This window comes from Saccostrea cucullata, unplaced genomic scaffold (assembly GCF_032062105.1).
Source record: "Saccostrea cucullata isolate Sc308-1 unplaced genomic scaffold, CSIRO_AGI_Scuc_v1 ctg1850, whole genome shotgun sequence".
In the NCBI taxonomy this organism is placed as follows: domain Eukaryota; kingdom Metazoa; phylum Mollusca; class Bivalvia; order Ostreida; family Ostreidae; genus Saccostrea; species Saccostrea cuccullata.
In genome coordinates this window covers 79765-93237 of record NW_026921361.1, presented here as the reverse complement: position 1 = coordinate 93237, position 13473 = coordinate 79765, and the positions used below count along the sequence as shown (strand labels likewise).

The 13473-nt window shown below is 31.9% G+C and overlaps 1 protein-coding gene across 1 annotated transcript; it reads right to left on the bottom strand.

Annotated features, from left to right (window-relative positions):
* Positions 1-435: 435 nt before the first annotated feature.
* LOC134259825 (serine/threonine-protein kinase Nek4-like) lies at positions 436-11900 on the bottom strand. The gene is made up of 14 exons (XM_062742425.1): positions 11698-11900; positions 10696-10968; positions 8502-8602; positions 8087-8189; positions 7894-8001; positions 7441-7702; positions 6911-6985; positions 6424-6519; positions 5795-5866; positions 5260-5355; positions 5087-5119; positions 4892-4946; positions 4284-4377; positions 436-1481 (listed from the first exon to the last, which is right to left on the bottom strand). The coding sequence occupies exons 1-14, from the start codon at positions 11803-11805 to the stop codon at positions 1377-1379; spliced, it is 1581 nt and encodes a 526-aa protein (XP_062598409.1). The 5' UTR covers positions 11806-11900; the 3' UTR covers positions 436-1376.
* Between the last annotated feature and the right edge of the window lie 1573 nt (positions 11901-13473).

Below are 13473 nucleotides of genomic sequence, written 5' to 3'. Positions count from 1 at the left end.
CGGTCGGCCATGATTGTAACTTGATCCTCAGCGTCCGAGATGTAGTGTCCACAAACTTATTGCTCTGTAAATGTTTCACGATCACAAATTCACAAGACACATATCAAGACATTTAGGTAGCGTACGCTGATTATTAGGTATATTAATTGTAAGTCCGTGAAAACGGGCCAAATAAATTACGATACAATTTCTTTACAAACTTAGCACACTGCTTGTAGCTGAATCCCCACTATAAAAAACAACCAATCAAATTGTAGCAACATAATTTTAGAAACAATAATGGCGGATAGGTCTAATCCGAATAGACTCGTCTTTCCAACATAAACCTGGCTTATAATACCATAAGCCTCCACTGATGTACACAGTCTGTGCCAAAATTGTTATATCTCTAGCAGTTATGATGTTCTTTACTAAAATGTATATGTGTTAAACTTTAATTACTATCAAAATAAAAGTTTTTTTTTATGATTTGTTTATTTAAACTATTATAAAATGTCATACAGCCCATGATATCAAGTAAGTATTACTTAGTTTTGAAAAAGGGAAAGATCTTAAAATTATGTCACTCGGGGAGATTTTTCTGCAAGTCTTCTGCAAGCATTGTTGCAACTTCCTGCATTAATGTCAGCTGAAGAATCCATGACAGCTTAATATGCAAAGCTTGATGTCCTGGAGAACATGGAGAAGTTTGCGGTAAGTATGCAGAGGCTGTACAGCAAACATTAATGATGCAAATGAGGTTTAATGCAATGCTGCCATAGTTTCCTATCGATAACTATTGTAAACTACATGGTTTACTACCGTAAACAGTTTTTCTTGAGTATTTTTTTATGGCTTATACACTTTTTTTGCCAGAAGCAGTGCAGTACCTTGGTAGTCACTGCAACTGTATGTGAATGATGTCCTGTTCTCTATGAATTATAACTGTAAACATGAAATGTTGATAACTATTCTTCAATATGGATATGTCATACTATCTTTCTTTTTTGTCACCGAAAATTCGACTGCTACAAGAAAAAAACTTTCAGCATGTGGCTACATAAAAACCATGGACGTCATGCATTTTTCAATCTGCGGCATGTTCTTGCTGAATACTACATGTAGTTAGTCCTTAAATATCCTGTAAGGAAAATTTTGATTTTAAAAGAATTTATATGACTTGTCTTCATTGGATTTTCACGCTCAGGGTGACGTTTTTCAGTCTTTGTTCACCTCAGTCTGTAATTTATCTTCTATATATTTTTTTCTGTGCCAGTGTTCACACACACATTTCGCTTTTCTTCATCAGATCCTCTGATTTTATTACTAAAATCCACTTACTCTATTGCAAAGAATTTTTATCTAATTCATATTGGAATGTCAAAATTGTTCAGTTATTAGTTCTTGGAGTATTTTTTAAGTCCGTCCTCTAAATTCTTCAAAGTCATCACCATGGTCTGCAAACTTGCGTATCTCTCCCCAAGCAACCTGCTGACTTTTTCCTGAAATCAAATATATTAAAATAAGATGAATTGATAAGAAAATTGGTCGAGTTTTTACAGGTTTTGGCAGAAAGCCGAAAAACCAAAGAATTTAAAATTTTCAACTCCGTATGTCCCAAAACATACACACACAAACCTATTTTAAGCTTGTTAATTGGAAATTTATAGTCAGACTTCCATTTAGAAGTTAGAGATACGTAATTTGTGCTTCTGAAAATACAGTTGTAGTAAAACCTGTCCAATCCGAATGTTGTGCACATGTATTACGAAATGTTGTAATGTGATCAGTGATGTGCGGGTTAGAAAAGTTTTAATTTATCTATATATTTATCATAGTTAATTTATGGACATGTTTATACATGCTTTTATAACTTTTTAGCTCACCTCAACGAAGTTGGGGGGAGCTTATGTGATACCCTCGGCGTCGGCGTCGGTGTCGGCGTCGGCGTTGGCGTTCCGGGTTAAGGTTAAGTTTTTTGGAGCAGTTTTCTTTTTAAGTACTTCTATGTCCTATATTGATTAGACATGCATGGAAGATGTTGCTAGTGTGTTTCATTGTACCAGTCAAAGTTTCAGATGCTGCAATTTCAGCAAAGGAATGACCAGGTTAATGTTTTTGGTGCAGGTTAACATTTTTGGTGCAGTTTTTGGTGTAGGACTCATTTCCGAGTAACTATAATCCATATGTTGACCAAACTTACATGGATGATACATCTTAGGATGCATACTACCAGCCTTGCTTCGGATGCTGAATCTGACCTACATTTTCCGGTTGAGTGAACAGGTTAAAGTTTTTGGTGATGGTTTCATTTTGAAGATACTTTGAGCCCTATAATGACCAAACTTGCATGGATGGTACATCTTAGGATGTAATCTACTAGACTTGCTTCGGATGCTGAATCTGACCTACATTTTCCGGTTGAGTGAACAGGTTAAAGTTTTTGGTGATGGTTTCATTTTGAAGATACTTTGAGCCCTATAATGACCAAACTTGCATGGATGGTACATCTTAGGATGTATTCTACTAGACTTGCTTCGGATGCTGAATCTGACCTACATTTTCCGGTTGAGTGAACAGGTTAAAGTTTTTGGTGCAGGTTTCATTTCCAAGTTACTATGAGACATATAATGACCATACTTACATGGATGATACATCTTAGGATGCATACTACCAGCCTTGCTTCGGATGCTGAATCTGACCTACATTTTCCGGTTGAGTGAACAGGTTAAAGTTTTTGGTGATGGTTTCATTTTGAAGATACTTTGAGCCCTATAATGACCAAACTTGCATGGATGGTACATCTTAGGATGTAATCTACTAGACTTGCTTCGGATGCTGAATCTGACCTACATTTTCCGGTTGAGTGAACAGGTTAAAGTTTTTGGTGATGGTTTCATTTTGAAGATACGTTGAGCCCTATAATGACCAAACTTGCATGGATGGTACATCTTAGGATGTAATCTACTAGACTTGCTTCGGATGCTGAATCTGACCTACATTTTCCGGTTGAGTGAACAGGTTAAAGTTTTTGGTGCAGGTTTCATTTCCAAGCTACTATGAGACATATAATGACCAACTTTCATGGATGGTACATCTTAGGATGCATATTACAAGACCTGCTTCAGATGCTGAATCTGACCTACATTTTCCGGTTGAGTGAACAGGTAAAAATTTTGGATGCAGGTTTCATTTCCAAGGTACAGTACTATGAACCCTATAACGACTAAATTGCATGGATGCATACTACCAAACTTGCTTCGGATGCTGAATCTGACCTACATTTTCTGGACGAGTAAACAGGTTAAAGTTTATGGTACAGGATTCATTTTCAAGTAACTTTGAGCTCTATAATGACCAAACTTGCATGGATGGTACATCTAAGGGTGCATTCTACTAGGCTGGCTTCGGATGCTGAATCTGACCTACATTTTCTGGATTAGTGGAAAGGTTAATTTTTTTATACAGGTTTCATTTGCAAGTAACTTTAAGCCCTATGTTGACCAAACTTGCATGGATGATGCATCTTAGGATGCACACTAATGGACTTGCTCCAGATGCTGAATTCGACATACATTTTCCAGATAATAGACCTCGTAAAAGTTATGGGTGCAAGTCTATCACCAAGAAACTATTAGGCTTATATAAACCAGTTGCACAAATGATGCATCAAGGGATGAAAACTCTCAATCTTGCTTCAGATGCTGGATTTTAATTACATTTTCATGATGAACTAGTTTTTAGTGTTTATATAGGTCTATTCCAAAGTATCAAATTTGCATAAATTTTGCATTTTTGGATGTACACTTTTTGTTGGTTAATTGTGTGACTTAATTTGCCTTACTTAAAGACAACACACGTTGAGGTGAGCTCTGTAATCTCTGATTACCTATGTTTTGAGACTTGTTATAATTTAAATGGAAATTTTAAAGTATTGAAAATTTTATTTACAAATCATGAATGGACAATTTGTTACAAATTTCAGATGATAAATTAATTTATTATTATTAGTTACTAAGTGTGCAATAACATATCTTTTTATTGAGTATCTTTTTAAGTACCGTTACGCTATTATCTCTCTTTAAGAACATTTTAACTCGAACTGACTTTCTGACGTAAGAAAATTTGCTGGTAGAAAAGTATCAGTACAAAAAACTTGTATATTTCTTGAAGTAAAAAAGGTGTAGAGGTAATTTTATATAAAGGCATTGTTAGCCTGCTACCAAATCTATTCAGAAATAATCTATTCAGTATTCTGAATAAATTTTGTTTAAATCAAATACACTGCATAATCGTAGACTTACTTCAAAATCCACAGTATAACACTCCTCCAATAATTGTCCGAGTTTACGGTAAATGTCTCGCCCCCCAGCACGGCATAATGTGTCGTAAAGTTTTCTTTAAAAAAATAACAAAATAAAACTTAGAATATCTTATCTTTGCAAGTAATGTAGTAGTATATGTGTACAAGCTGGATCGGCACACTTGAGGGGCAGGTGGGACCACATGGAGTTATGGGATAAAATTTCATCGCAAAAAGCTAAAATTCTTCTTGAGTTGTCGCCCGGTTATGGAAGTTTTACACAAAGACAGAATGTAATATTTACGACCTTGACTCTCTGACGTCAAAATCAATACGGGCCTTCCTTAGGCCATAGGGAGCCAAACTTCCACCAGAGTTCGTATGTACATGTACCAATTAAACCACGCAGAAGACTATTGGAAGTTTGCATACATGTAGGGATTTTCTCGATATATCGTGCTACAGACAGACAGAAAGAAAGACGGACAGACAGACCGATATTAACATTCCCCATTCTTAGTCAAAACATGGAAACCCCCCCCCCCCCCCCCAAATAAAAAAAAAAAATAATAAAAACCAAAATTAAAAAAAATGAAGGTATATATTTACTTGTCAAATCTATCCACTGACTTTCTATACAGAGTGACGAAATCATCTTGAGAGTCTACAAAAAATATAGACGTATGAATGGTATAGGTTTATTTGAATGAGTTTTTGCCAAAAAAAAAAAACGTTGCTTTTATTTTTAATAACTCTTGACATTGTCTTCCAAAAATTAGATTTATTTTACCAAAAGGATATTACCAGTTCGACTAGATGAGGTACTTTTAAACGAATCTGCAAAAAATAAGTTTAAAAAATATAAACCACGAAATGATCTTCATACTAATTGTTAACCATTCTAACGCAATCATGATTCAGATATTGAATTTTCTTAATCAATAATTTTCAAGATTGGACGACATAAGAAATCAAACCTTCGAGGGAAGAAGATGACATTTTCCTGAGTTGGTCAAACGAATCCGTATTTTGCTCTCCGCCTTTTGGCGGCATTGAAGCTGTTGACATTGAACCTACCAATCATAATTTAAAGCTTATTGTGGAGTAATTCATTGACTTATAAGTTGTTTTGATGACAAATGGCAGTTTTTTAAATTTAATTATACATTTAAGGAATCACAATTTTTTATTAAATATTGTTCTCCGATTACCGAAACTTCATTTTTTAAAGCAAAAGATACGTAATATGTCGCATTTATTACTTGTTTTCTTCTAGAACAAACGAGCTTAACCACAAATGAATTAACTAGACAAACGATCTTAACCACAAATGAATTTATCTAGACGAACGAGCTTAACCACAAATGAATTTATCTAGACAAAAGAGCTTAACCACAAATAAATTGCAGAGCGCATAGAAATGAAAAAAATAACTCTGATAGAATCTGAAAGTCTTGAGACAGTTAGGTCCTAGATTAACTGCAAATGAAGCAACGAACGACAGACAACTACCTTCGATAGAAACTAATTCTCCTTTCTGTTTTTCTTTACAAGAATCTGTATTTTGCGATGGTTCCTTGCCTTCTTCTGGCAAGCAATAAAAGTGGATTTACAAATTAATATACTGCACAAGCATCTATGTAAGCAAAGATAAATTTGATTTCTTAGTATACTAATTAAGAGGAAAAAACAGAAGTATTAGACTAAGTGTGGATAAGTAATACAGTTGTAATTTTTTAAAACTATTAAGTGCTAGTATCGTAACAAAGTATATGAAAAGCAAATCCTACGATTATTAGAATGTTCAAAATAATAATTAAAAAAGAAATTAGTTTTTTCTGTCTGCTTTTTTTTTCTTTTTTTTAACGAAATCATCTTGAGAGTCTACAAAAATGATATAAACTTATGTTTTTAAATGGTGGTATGACTTTAATTGCATTTGTTTTTAAATTCTAGTTTTTCTTTTAAAGTTATTACCAGATCGACTAGATGATGTACTCTTACACGAATCTGTAAAATATAAATAAAATGAGAGAAATATATAGCAGACGAAACACATTTCTTGCCGATATAACGCGATAATGAATAAGGAATAATTATAATTTATTGTTTCAAAGACTGGAAGACATAAGAAATCAAACCTTCGAGGGAAGAAGATGACGTTTTCCTGAGTTGGTCAAATGAATCCGTATTTTGCTCTCCGCCTTTTGGCGGCATTGAAGCTGTTGACATTGAACCTACTAATCATAATCTAAACTTTATTGTGGACTAATTCATTGACTTATAAGTTGTTGTGATGACAAATTGCTGGGTTTATTAATTTATATTTCAAAAGAATACAAAATTTCTTTTAATATTGTTATCCGATTACTGAGACTTCATTTTAAAGCAAAATTAAGATAATATGTCGCATTTGTCACTTGTTTTTATCGAGAACAAAGGAGCTTAATCACAAAAAATTATATCTAGAGTAAACGAGCTTAACCACAAATAATTTTATCAAGAATAAATGAGCTTAACCACAAATAAATCGCAGAGCGCAAAGAATAAAAAAAACCTATTATTACTCTGATAGAATCAAGTCTTGAGACAGTCAGGTCTTTTAAAAGTGCAACAACAGACATCTACCTTCAATAGAAACAAATTCTCCTTTCTGATTTTCTTCAAAAGAATCTGTGTTTTGCGATGGTTCTTTGCCTTCTTCTAGCAAGCAATAAAAGTGATTATACAAATCAATATACTCCACAAGCGACTTAGTATGTTAATTTGGAGGAAATAAAAAAAGTATTAGTGTAAATAAATAATTACGATTTTAAAACTATCAAGTACTACTAGAATCTTAAGTTTATGAAAAGCTAAATAATAATTAAGAAAGAAATTAGTTGTTTTGCATGTTGTTTTTATAGTGCAATAGAAATACAGTTATGTATACATTTTTTGTAACTGGAGAAGATTTGCAAATTATTGAAGAAGATAACGAATTGCATTTAAATTAAGAGACTAAAAGCGAGTCCTATAAAAATATAAAATGTGTATAACATATAAAGAAAGGAGACCGTACTATCATAAAATATTGTAAGACTTAATAATTATATTGAAAGCAAGTTGTATGCATGTTTAAAGCTAAATGATGTGTCTGGCAGCTATTTTTTCCATACCTCGCGGTATTGTTGACACATCAGTACTCTGGCTACTCAGAAACACGTTCTTTCCCTCATGCCCTGGTATCGTTGTAGAGTGAGAGAATACCTGAGTCTGTTTGTGGTGTCTGGCTGGCGGATCTAAGTTCTGGCAGTGATGACGTGACACCTCGTTATACAGAGACTCGGCGTCTGGGCGGTCACAGGGATTCGTAGCCAGCATTCTGATAATCAGTTTCTGAATGTCATCGCAAAATCGAAGATTGTTCATGTCAGGTAACTGTAAGAAATCAGACTGCTGTTATCCAATATGAAAAAAATCCTATTATTTTTTAACAACAGAAGACTGTATTCTGTTAATCCGTGTTTGATATTTTTAATTTGTGCCTATAGTTACTGTTGTTGATAAGTACACTCTGTAATTTGTAATTCTTTCATTATTTTTTTTTTTCACCGAAATGTATTTCTAACCTTATTTTTACAAATGGATTCCTTCAGATCCTGTGAAGTTTTACCGTCAAAGGCGTACTTTGAGCTACCCATTTCATAGCAGTCGCAACCGATGGCCCATATATCAATCTACAGGTATTTCAAGCATACTGTTTTAAATAATTGAAAATTCATATGTTATTCTGTCAATGAAATACTAAAGGAGAAACTGTACCTTTTCATCATATGTACCTTTTCCGTCAGACATCTCTGGAGCGAAGTAGTGTGGCGTCCCCACAGTGACGGTATTTGCAGCTTTGCTACAGGTATCAACTATTCTAAAATTATCAAAGCAAATTCACAACAGAATTTCAGGCTGTGTTCCAATTAAAGAGAGTGTATGAATGAAGTTCCCATTATTTTATATGTAGGGTTGTTATGAATATGACATAAAAATAATTTCCGTTCAATACCACGCATGCACATACATGACCTGTGGCACATATTACTTAATGAAATTTTCTGTTACTTAAAATGACAAGAGTACTATATATTTAATATTGGTAAACTGCAAAAGTAACTACTTTAAGTCTTTCTCTATAATGTATACTCTATTTAGTATTTTTGTTCCTTAACCCTCTTCTACTTACTTGGCTACTCCAAAGTCGGCTATTTTTATCCTGCTGTCAGATGTTATAAGAATGTTTTTTGTTTTCAAATCTCTGTGGGTAATTTTTTGAGAATGAAGATACTGAAAAAGATGTACAAACACTCTAAAATAAGTTTTACTTGTTGCTTTTGAAATAAGATATCAAATTAAGAAAAACTAGTAATTATTAGTAATCCATGTAGTCAGAATAGCAAGTAAATGACTATCATTGTTAGTAATTGAAAACATAATTAGTAATAAGGATGAATTCATTTACTTATAAAATGATTTACTAAGTATCAATACTTAATAGGAATTATATTACTTAGTAAGTGAAATACTCATTTTAATAAATCATTATTACTTAATTTGGAGATAATATGCTTTCTAATTACTAGGTTTTATGAAATATTACTAAGTAAATGTAATTCTGAAATTAATTAAAATCTAGAATATTATTACTTAGGAGAATACAAAGTAAATGAAATACTTATCATATTTACTAAAATCGACATTATTTCTTTGTAATTGTTTTATTATATTTAGCAATAAAACATTTAATTCCAACATCAAAAGCCTTCTTAATTGAATAATTTGTATATTTTTAAGGACCATTTTAAAAATGGTTTAAAGTTTCAAGTACTTAATACAGCATTTTAATTAGTATAACTTTTTTTTTTACATGAAGGAATATTCGGAAGAAAGATAACTCCTCCTCACAGACAATTAACATGACAATTTAAGAATTCAATCCTGATAGTAATTAGACTACCATTTTTAAGTAATTATTTGTATTGCAACTGCTCTGAATTCTCCTTGATTCAGTAAATAAATTATTGTTTTAAGTAAATCAATTGAATACAATTTAAACAAGATGTGTTTGTGAAACACTAATGCCCCCCATATGGCAACATAGCAAAGGTTTAACTTTTCTTATATGCAAATTCAATATATTGGTATTTCTTGATATCTCAAAGGTCAAGGTCAAATGGTCAATGTTATTGAAAGGTCCGGCCACAAAAAATACATATCTGAAATGTGAAAGCACTAGCCCCAACCCTTCAGAAGTTATGGTCAAGTTTACCAACTTTGAAATGTAGATCAAACTCCAAGGTCAAGGACAAAGGGTCAGATTTGGTGGTACCCAAAGAATGATGTTGTCACAAGGATGAAATATGTAAAGTATGAATGCACTAACCCCAACCTTTGTAAAGTTAAAGTCAAGGTTTGCTTTTTAAAAGTGGGTCAAACTCCAAGGTCAATGTCAAAGGGTCAAAGTTCTTGGTATCTAATGAATGGTCTTCTCACAGGAATTACATATATGTAAGTATGAAAGTCCTATCCCTTATCGTTCAAAAGTAATGGCCAAGGTTAAAGTTTTTTCTCAAGGATTGAAATCTCCAAGGTCAAGGTCAAATGGTCATGGTTGTTGGTATCCAATGAAAGGTCTTTCAACAAAGAGTATATATGTGAAGTATTAATGTCCTGGTATTTACTGTTAAAAAGATATGGCTAAAGAAAAAGTTTGGAATTTGTAAAAGTGGGTCAAACTCCAAGGTCAAGGTCAAATTTGGCAATGCTCAAAGATAGGTCTTGTCAAAAGGAATGGACATGTGAAATATGCAAGTCATAGCTCCGCTAAATCAAAAGTTATGGGCAAGGTTAAAGTTTTTGCGGACAAACAGACAAACAGAGAAACGGACAGACAGAGAGACAGACAGATGGACACGACAAAAACTATATACCCCCGAAACTTCGTTTACGGGGGCAAAAAAATATTAGTTATATATAGGAATTAAAATAAAATTCTGATATCTTTATTTTTTTTCATTATAGTTTATATATAGTGATTAGACTACCAGATTTAAGTAATTTGTTCTGCAGCTGCTCTGAATCCTCCTTGATGCAGTAAATAATTTATTGTTTTCAGTAAAGCAATTAAATATAGCAATTTAAAAATATTTTAGTAATAGCTAGTAATTAGTGGTAAACTGTAAGTAAAAACCAAGTAATATTTTATTACTTACATACACAAATTTAAGTAATTTATTACTAAGTAAAACTTTTCTAGAGTGAAAATTTTAATCATTTTCGAGTTATATTTGTTCTGTTCAATATTATCTAATTAAAATTTGAAATAAATTCATATTTCTTCTAGAAAAAAAGTAAATAATAAACATAAAATAGCTGTATACCTTAACTCCATTTAGAATCTGTTCGAGGTAAATTTTAAACTCGCACTCCTCTAGACCGGTTTTCCGTTCACGAAGATAATGGTACAAGGACCCACCTGAGCAGTACTCGGTTACTATATATAGAGCCCTGTTTACATTGAAAGATGTAATGTATCGTACTATATTTTCATGCCTTTGGTCACATAACAGTTTTAAAATGTCTTCCTCTCTCCGAAGTTGTTCCAGCTCTTTGGAATTTGCCTTGAATAAGTCTATTTTCTTGATAGCAAATATCTGTAATTGATTGATTTTTGTATATTTACATGTATACGAGTACATGTATGAAGAAATATTGTTGACAATGAAAAAAAACAACAGAGGAATAAACCAAAGCTGATATATTAACTGTAGTTAAAGTAAATGAAACCATAAAGTATATTTCAAATTCATCCCTCTAATTTTATTTCTTTTGGCATACTTTAAAAAATTTATCTCAAACATTTTATTTACAGCACAAAATTAGAAAAAAAATCTTCTATCCTTTATTTTTTGCAGGGCTTTAATTAACATCTTTAATAAGATCAGTATAATCAAAGTTTTATTACCACTTGTAGAATTCATAACTTTGTTTAATTAATCTAATTACATTGTAATTATTAATAGATTATTGAATAAATAAAAAAGATAATAATTGACAATAAACGATAAATAATAAACAATAAATCATTGAAACGGAATATACATTTTTATACCGGTATTTACAACATTACCCGTAAAAAGGAATCGTAACAATTTATTTACAAGACATAGTGTTAATCTACTCTATGAGCCCACATAATGCTAGCATATTTTGAAAATACTTTTTGGGTAAAAACAAACAAAAAAGATCAATATGGACAATGTGTATTTTTAAATGCCCCTTCACAAACTTTTTATTCTATTTTTGGCTGCAGGGAATTTGTACCCTAGTTCCGATTTACACACTTTTAGAACTGCAAATGGCGTCATTATAAGTTATAGCACATTACTTGCCTCATTTCGATCTCCTCTTTTAAGTCGAGCTTTGTAAACAAGACCGTAAGTCCCTTTTCCAATTTCTTCTAGAACATCGTATTCGTTTAAGGTCGACATTTTATTGTATAGGCGTTGTCTTCGTTTGTAATTCGTCCAATATCTCTGTTGTTCACTGTAAAATCATGTTTTACATATTTGGCTGCACTCCATATCCGATATAAACATCGATCAATACCTTAAATCGCTCTATTTAATTTGAAACAAACTCAATAGGTCGGTTCTTTAAATAAGGTAATTTTAAATTTCAATGTTCAAAAAGGTCTGTATAATTAAAATATTCATTCAGATTGCGGAAGAGAGTGCATATGCATAATCATTGATTTTTCAAAAAAAGACTACTGATGCTAGATAGTCAATATATAATAAATACATTTCTAAAATACCAATTTACAAACTATTTCAAATTTTCCAAAACCAGAATAAATTAATATAATTCAGTTTACAAGCAAGTATGAATCTAGATTTATTTACCAACAAATTAAATTTTTGAGTAGTTTACGTCTGTCAACTTTAATTTCCCCTTATAAGTATAGAGTTAAATCCAATATAACACCATTTTATTGACCGGTACATACTTATATATGCTTGCATGTGCTTGGAAAAATCAGCGCTTCTTGTGTTGTTTTTTTTTACTAGTTTCAACTATTCGATTGAAATATTCACAAAATGGTATCAATAACATAGATAATTTCCTCGCATACAATTTGTGAAAAAAGGAACCATCTTTAGATAAAATACTGGGCCAGGAAAGGGCAAACAAATCATAGAATCAATGACTGTGACCTGATAAACATTTTTAAATTCCTCAAGTAAAGATACCAATGCGCTCAGAATAGGTGTTAAATAGCAAATCTTACGAATTCTTGAGTGATTATTTTACGATTTTGGATAAAGACTTAATGATATGAACTAAAAATTGTAAGAATTTGTACTAATTTTGACAATTGTTGCATCGAAAGCACTCGTGTAAATTTCTATTAGATGATCACTTAATTTTCATACATGTGTCTTTTATTAATTTTCAATCTGAAGTTGAAAATGATTACATTTATGTAATCATTTTAAACTTCAGATTGAAAATTAATAAAAGACACATGTATCAACTTTTAGCCAAAATATTTTCGTTATGATTTGAGCATTGATGATAAAACAAAAAAAATCTCCTCTGAATGAAAAAGGGGGTTATACATGTATATGTCTGGCTATAGCTCTAGAGAGAAATCATACTCTTCAACACTGAAACATTAACTACTTCCTCAAAAAAAAAAACTACATGTTATACATGTAATTCAAGACACGCATACGCATAAAACCTAGAAAAATCATCACGTTTAAACAATTTATGTTAATAAATGATTTACATAATGTATGTTGCCCATTTTCTGATGTGGGGATTTCCCCTTAACCAGCGATATTTTTAGCTGGCTTATTTACATGATATACTACTGCGCATGCGCTATTTGGTTACTATTAACGTATTTTCTAGTAAAATATCCAGAAATGAAACGGATGCATGAGAGTCTATTGCATGTTTGATTCAATAGGTTATATCGAATATACATAAATAATTATGGAAGTAACTATAATTTGTTGATAATACGCCGTCGATATATCTAAATGTCGAGTTGATGGCCATCGCAGGTATTTTATTCAAAAGTTTTTCGATAAAGTTTAACCTTATGAAACCAGAAACAGATTTGCTTGCTAATAAATGAGGAGGCTATT

Excerpts from the sequence above, each read along its gene's own strand:
- LOC134259825 (XM_062742425.1), bottom strand. The coding sequence starts at position 11,805 with ATGTCGACCTTAAACGAATACGATGTTCTAGAAGAAATTGGAAAAGGG. Across the intron at positions 7,703-7,893 it reads AATCCATTTGTAAAAATAAG|TTACCTGACATGAACAATCT; the intron begins GTTAGAAATACA and ends GATTTCTTACAG. Across the intron at positions 1,482-4,283 it reads GTTATACTGTGGATTTTGAA|GAAAAAGTCAGCAGGTTGCT; the intron begins GTAAGTCTACGA and ends ATTTGATTTCAG.